Source organism: Crocuta crocuta, unplaced genomic scaffold, assembly GCF_008692635.1.
Source record: "Crocuta crocuta isolate KB4526 unplaced genomic scaffold, BGI_CrCroc_1.0 scaffold864, whole genome shotgun sequence".
Lineage (NCBI taxonomy): Eukaryota > Metazoa > Chordata > Mammalia > Carnivora > Hyaenidae > Crocuta > Crocuta crocuta.
In genome coordinates this window covers 173527-181361 of record NW_027530615.1, presented here as the reverse complement: position 1 = coordinate 181361, position 7835 = coordinate 173527, and the positions used below count along the sequence as shown (strand labels likewise).

The 7835-nt window shown below is 35.8% G+C and overlaps 1 protein-coding gene across 1 annotated transcript in view; it reads left to right on the top strand.

The window, feature by feature from the left end:
* ATRX (ATRX chromatin remodeler) overlaps positions 1-7835 on the top strand; it is a 261336-nt gene that overhangs the window by 125815 nt on the left and 127686 nt on the right. The window contains 2 exon segments of the mRNA XM_077768050.1: positions 5965-6106; positions 7253-7362. Coding sequence (XP_077624176.1) covers positions 5965-6106; positions 7253-7362 — 252 coding nt within the window.

Here is a 7835-nt window from a genome sequence, read left to right as displayed (position 1 = left end):
GTGGAGGTCAAGGAGGTTGTTTCCTGCTTTCTCCTCTAGGGTTTTGATGGTTTCCTGTCTCATGTTCAGGTCCTTTATCCATTTTGAGTTAATTTTTCTGTATGCTGTGAGAAATTGATCTAGTTTCATTCTTCTGCATGTTGCTGTCCAGTCTCCCAACACCATCTGTTTAAAGAGGCTTTCTTTTTTCCATTGGATACTCTTTCCTGTTTTGTCAAAGATCAGTTGGCTATATATTTGTGGGTCCAGTTCTCACTTCTGNGATTTTGGACTTGCGCTTTTTCTAATTTCTTGAAATAGGCCTGGAGTTCAATGTACTTTCCTCTTAGGACTGCCTTTGCCGCATCCGATAGATTTTGGATTGTTGTGTTTTCATTTTCATTTGTTTCCATATATTTTTTAATTTCCTCTCTACTTGCCTGATTGGCCCATTCATTCTCTGCCATCTTCGATCTCCTCCCGAAAGTAGGGTATTGATGTCTCCAATCTTTTATTGTAGAACTATCAATTTCTCCTTTTGATTTTGTCACTGTTTTATATATCTTAGGGCTCTCGTTGGTGCATTTGTGTTTATGATTGTTATATCTTCTTGATTAATTGACTCTTTTATCAACATACCGTATATTTTTCCCATTTGTCATGTCTTTTGACTTAAGTTTCATTTGTCTGATGTCTGCATACTCACCCTAGCCTTCTTAGTTATTATTTTCATGGTATATCTTTTATCATTCTTCCATTTTCAACCTATTTGTGTCTTGTGACCTCAAGTCAGTCTTTTGTAGATAAGCAGTATTTTATCATGTTTTACTGCATTTTCTCAATCTATGCCTTTTGATTCAGGGTTTAATTCATTTCTGTTTTAAGTTAGTACTGATGAGTAAGAATTTACTCTCCCATTTTTATACTTTCCGCATGTCTAATTGTTTTTGTTCATTTTCTCCATTGCTGCCTTCTGTTTTTGTTCAGTTGACTTTTTACAGGGACATATTTTGATTCCCATCTCATTTTTTGTGTAAATCTATGGATATTTTCTTTGTGGTTACCATGGGATATATTATAATATCTTAAGGTCATAATGATATAGTTTGAATGGATCTGAATTTGAATTACATACAAAACTATAGCTTTCTATAGCTCCATTTTCCCTATATGTTTTTCATGTCACAAATTACATTTTATGCCCAATAACACATTTTTAATTATTTTTTATGGTTTTATCTTTTAAATTGATCGAGTATAAATCTATCAGTTATTGGTTGATTTACAAACCAAAATTACAATAATACTTGTTCTTTTATTTGCCCTTCTCATGTATCTTTTCCATAGATATTTATTTCTTCATACATATTTGAGTTACTATATAGCATTCTTTCATTTCAATATGAATACCTTTTAGCATTGCTTGTAGGTTAGATCTAGTTTTAATGAACACCTTCAGTTTAGGAATGCCTTAATTTCTTCCTCTTTTTTGAAGGATGTTTTTGTTTGATACAAAATTCTTAGCTGAAAGTTTTTGTTTGTTTGTTTCAGCACTTTAAAATATATTGTCACACTACCATCTGGCCTCCAAGTTTCTGATGAGAAGTCAGCTGATAATGTTATTGATGGTCCCTGTGTCTGACAAGTTACTTCTTTTTTGGTACTTTCAAGATTCTCTATGTTTTTGGCCTTCAGTGCTTTGATTTTAATATGCTCAGTCTGTGTGTCTCTTAATCTCCCTTCTAGTTTGTTAAGCTTCTTAGATTTGTAGATACTGGTTTTTACTCACTTTTGGTGGAATTTTTCTGACCAGTATTTCCTTAAATAATCTTTCTGCTCCTTTCTCTTTCTCCTCTTCTTTGACCACTCATAATGTATATATATGTATATATTAGTTGGCTGATGGTGTGCCACAAGTTCCTAAGTCTTCCATTTCTCTTCATTCTCTTTTGTTTCTACTACTTCGACTTGATCATTTCATGCCATTTTCATGTTTGTTAATTATTTGGTATGCTCATACTACTGTTGGATCTCCTTTGTATTTTCCCTCCATTTTTTTGAGTGTAGTTGACACTGTGTTATATTAGTTTCAGGTGTACAGTATAATAATTCCACAAGTTTATGTTATGCTCTGCTCAGTATTCACTAATCCTCTGGGAAGTGCAAATCACAACCACAATGAGATATTACCTTATCCATGTAAGAATGGCCACAATCAAAAAGAGAAGAAACTATAAATGTTGGGAAGGATGTGGAAAAAAAACGAACCCACTTGCCCTTTTGGTGGGAATGTAAATTGGTGCAGCCATTTGGGAAAACAGTATGGAAATTCATCAAAAACTTAAAAATAGAACTACTCTTTGATACAGGAACACTGGGTATTTACTCCCCCAAATACAAAAGCACTAATAAAAATGGATACATGCACCCCTCTGTTTATTGCAGCACTATTTACAGTAGCCAAACTATGGAAGCAGCCCATGTCCATTGAAAAGATGAATGGATAGGGAAAATTGGTGTGTGTGTGTGTGTGTGTGTGTGTGTGTGTACACACACAGTGGACTATTACATACGCGCACACACACATACACTATAAATATTATTCAGCCATAAAAATAATGAAATCTTGCCATCTGCAACATGGCTACAGCTACAGAGTGTAATGCTCAGCAAAATCAGTCAGCTAGAGAAAGACAAATACAGTACGACCTCACTCATATGAAGAATTTAAGAAACAAAAACAAACAAGCAAAGATAAAAAGAAGCAGAGAGAGACAAACCTAGAAACAGATTCTTAACTGTAGAGAACAAACTGATGGTTACCAGAGGTCAGGTAGGTGAGATTATGGGGATAAGGATTAAACATTACACTAAAGACAATGAAAAAAATAAAATGATAAAAAAGAAATTATCTCTTCCTACATTTAAGATGAAGGTTGAATAATCCACAATCCCAAAGATAGTACTTAATAACAAAAGTATTATACGAATCACTAATGAACATATGGTTCCAAAGTCTTAGAGGCTTGTGTATGAGTTTTCTAGTGTTATATTACAACATTATCATAAACTTAGCATCTTAAAACAAGACAGTTATTATCTCACAATCCTGTAAGTCAGGAGTTTGATAGTGGCCTGAGTGTGGTTCTACTGGGTTGTTTGCTTAGTGTCTCACCAAGTAGAAATCGAGGTGTTAGCCAGAGCTGAGATTTTCATATAAGAGTTTGTATGCTTTTTTTAAGCTCACTTTTTGTCAGAGTTAAGTTTTTTGTAGTTGTAGCGTTGAGATCCTTAGCTCCTAGACACTTCTCTTCACAGTATGGCTTTGAGACCAGTAAGAGAGCATTTCTTTAAAAAATTTTTTTTTATTGTTTATTTATTTTTGAGACTGAGAGAGTGCATGAGCAGGGGAGTGGCAGAGCGAGAGGGAGACACAGAATTGGAAGCAGGCTCCAGGCTCTGAGCTGTCAGCACAGAGTCCGACATGGGGCTCAACCTTGTCAACCACGATATGATGACCTGAGCCGAAATTGGACGCTCAACTGACTGAGCCACCCAGGTTCCCCAAGAGAGCATTTCTTATCACTTGTCTTTTAAAGTGCTCATCCTAATTGGGTCTGACCCACATAGGAGAATCCTCTTTTGGTTTAATCAAACCCATCTGATTACTAACTCAATTATGGGATTGATATCCCATTCATATTTACAGATGTCAACCACACTCAAACAAATGGGAGTATGCAGGGTGTTTACACCAGAGGATGGGAATCTTAGGTACTATTTTAGGATGCTGCTTGCCACCCATGCCAACAGAACAAGACATTCAGGAATTTTCCATTTTGACCAGTGGATTCACCCCAGTGATATAAAGCTGGGACACATCCAAGCTAGGGACACAAAAATTTAATGAATACTTAGTCTATGTCAGATACTTTGCATACATTGTCTTATTTAATCTCTACAACAACCCCATAAGGGCTGTTTATAATCTTTCCTAGTGTGCAGATGGAAAAACTGAAGCTGAGAGGATTTAAGTAACTTGTTAAAATGGAGTTTGTATCTAAATGGTCTGTGGCATTTATTCTCCACTATGATGTCATCTAGTATAGTATTCATCCTGATTTGTGTATCACTTAAAGTTTTATGCAAGTACAGTATCCAGGTATTTTATCACAGTTTTGTGACTTATTTTTTAATTTTTACGTGCAATAATAATACTGAGGTTATGGTTTAAAAAGAGTGGCCTTCTAAAGAGACATTTAAAAACATTTACAGATGAAATTCCATGCTTTCTCAGGTTTGCTTCCAAATCATTTGTGGGATCTGAGAAGTTGGAGAATGGGTAAGAGGAGGCTGTCAGTGGAAAAAAACTGATCAGAAGTTGTTAATTTTTGAAGATGGATAATGGGTAACAGGGTTGATTATACTATTCTTTTTACTTTTGTTTACATTTGAAAGTTTCCATAGTGAATATTAAGTAATCCATAGTTATAGTTTTAAATAAGAAAGAAAATACTGGCTTAAGTTTTATTCCTTACACATCATAATGTCTGTAATTATTTTTTAATGTTTTTTATTTATTTCTGAGAGAGAGAGAGAGACAGCGTGAGCAGGGGAGGGTCAGAGAGGAAGGGAGGTACACAATCTGAAACAAGCTCCAGGCTCTGAGCTGGCCATCGGCACAGAGCCAGATGTGGGGCTCGAACCCACGAACCGTGAGATCATTACCTGAGCTGAAGTCGGACACTTAACCGACTGAGCCACTCAGGCGCCCATGTCTGTAATTATTTTTAAAGTTTATTTATTTTGAGAGAGAGCACACATGTGCAAAAGTGGGGGAGGGGCACCGAAAGAGGGTGAAAGAATCCCAAACAGGCTCTGTGCTGACAGAATGGAGCCCAACATGGGGCTCAGTCTCACGAATTGTGAGGTCATGACCTGAGCCAAAATCAAGAGTTGGATGCTTAACGGACTGAACCACCCAGGATCCCCATAATGTCTGTAGTTTCAAAATAATGAATCTTTTTTGGTTTTCATGGAACCATAAAACTGTATATAGAAGCATTTCCTTTATTAAAATAGTATTGTGTAGTGGTTAAGAGCAAGGACTCTAGTGTCTGATCCTCTAGGTGTAAATCTTAGTGTTGTGATATTTAATAACTGTATGATCTTGTATAAGTCATTTAACTTCTGGGCCTCTGACTTATTTTTAAATTTTAAAATGGAAATATTTATACCTACCTTATGTAGTTCTTGGGTGTAATATGTAATGGATAGATACTGGGATCAGACAGTAAAAAATGTATACACTTACATGTATTCATGTGTATTTATATCGAAGTTTTCTTTTAAATAAGAAACGAGATAATTGTTTTCCTTTTACAGTTAGAAGGTATTATGTGTTGTTATGTTTTTGAGCCTGTGGTTCTCAAAACAGTGTTTCTAAAAGTTTTTCCCCTTCATAATGCATATTTACACTGTTTTTCAGTGGAAGTCATTTGGCATCTTGGGTGGGTCAGTTCTTATTTGGGACTGTCTTTTACATTGTGGAACATCTGTATTTACCTTCCTCTCTGCCTACATTAAATACCAGTCCTTGTGACAACCTTATGTGCCCTTGCACATTTTCAGATGTTTTCTAGAAAACAAAACCATCCTTGTGAGTCATGTGTCTATTCAGATCTTTAGGGTGGTACCATATAGAGTGTTTTAGAACACTACTTTTCTCAACAGCTCTATCACGTGTATTGAGATGTGAGGTGTGAACTGATGATCTAATGTAGTCATATTACCACAGTGGTTCAATCTCGTACAGGTTTTTGATTTTGGAAAACCAGTGGTAACCTGTGATATGTCCTGATCTTATTGAACAAAGTATTGGATGTGTGGTGTGTAAGTAGATGTGTCTATATTTTGGAAATTTTTCCTTAGTATTGCTTGAAAGATTTCTCTGAGTGGGGCTAACTATAATTCCCTTTCTTGTAGGTGATAGAAATTGAAGATGCTTCACCCACCAAGTGTCCAATAACAACCAAGTTGGTTTTAGATGAAGATGAAGAAACCAAAGAACCTTTAGTTCAGGTTCATAGAAATATGGTTATCAAATTGAAACCCCATCAAGTAGATGGTAAGAAACAATTATATGATTAAGGCATTTGTATTTTTTTATTTTATGAATATTTATTTTTGAGAGAGAGAAAATGAGGGAGGGAGGGGCAGAGGGAGAGGGAAACATAGAATCCGAAGCAGGTTTCAGGCTCTGAGCTGTCAGCAGAGTCCAAAACAGGGCTGGAACTCATGAGCCATGAGATCATGACCTGGGCCGAAGTCAGATGCCTAACCAACTGAGCTACCCAGGTGCCCCTAATTAAAGCATTTTAAATTAAGTTTTACCAATATTTGGTGTCTCCTGCGTGCCTTACATTCTGCTAAGCACTAGAGGCACATGGTGAGCAAAACAAACATGAACCCTGCCCCCTGTGGAGCTCATAAATGGTAGAAACAAGTGAATGATTATAAAGAAAATGAATGTGATAGAAGGAGAAATAACCACCACTTACAAATGGTATATATAGCAAGTGGATTCATATAGTCTGCAGTGGTTGGCTACAAGTAGCTGCGGGGTAGGGAGAGGTACCACCATTAGCTAGAAGCTTTCGTCAGAAAATGGTATTTGAACATTTTCAAGTATATTTGTTAATGTTCTGACATTGTTATTTTGAAAGATACCAAATTATCCCTCTTCTCTTCTTCATTAGAATGGAATCAGTAAGTCAGTTGTGAGTGTGTACATGAATGAATTAATAAGGGAAGTTCTATGGTTCCTACTCCTTGGGTAGTGAGCTCCCCATTCTTGTTTAGTCTTTACTATTTGAATAAAGGGAGAGATGATAAATTATCTCCTGGATTGTTTCCCTGATAAACTCAACAAACCTAAAAGACTATTTTATAGGAATCTGTAAATTGGATAAAATTTTGCATAACATTTCTATTTTAGATTATTCATATGTTTCTTTGAATTGTCCCAGGAAGTGGAGATTTGCTGTGATACCTTAGATAAGATTAATGAAGGGAAGTTGCCTTGCTATGTGCTTGTGTTTACTGTCCTTTTTTCTACTCGGGTTTGGGAGCATCTCATTTATACTTAGGAGATTGTTTATCTCTTTTTAAAATTCTGTTTATTAGAAGTTTGATTATATTTTTAATGTGTTTATGAAGGAAGATTTTTAACTTGGATCATTTAAGTTAAACTTAATGAAGCTGTCATTTTTAGGTGTTCAGTTTATGTGGGACTGCTGCTGTGAATCTGTAAAAAAAACAAAGAAATCTCCAGGTTCAGGATGCATTCTAGCCCACTGCATGGGCCTTGGTAAGACTTTACAGGTAAGAACACAAAGGTATTCTGCTTTTGTGCATTCCATGTTTTCAAGAATATATATTGGATTCTGTTGTGTGTTCCAGGCAGAGTTGTAGGGGCTAGAGATAGAGCAGTGAAAAAGAATAACAAGATCCCCGCCTCAGGAAGGTTATATTCTGGTGTGGTTGAGAGATTTTAATCAAATAAGAAATACATATTTTCAGGTAGGAAGGGTTCAGAGAGAATAGAGAGGGAATGCAACTTTCAGGAGGTAAGGTAGAGCAGAAATCCTAATGAAGTAAAGGAATGGAGTTACAAGGCATGGCCAGTAAAAACTGCAAAGATTCTGAAGTATAATGAACCTCCTTTATAATTTTTTAACAGTCTGTGATGCTATAGTAAGGAGAATGTAAAATACTTTTCACTATTAAAATACTGCATTTCTAATTGGCAGGAGTTGCAATAGAGATAGCATTAGTGAATATATGTGTAATATTAA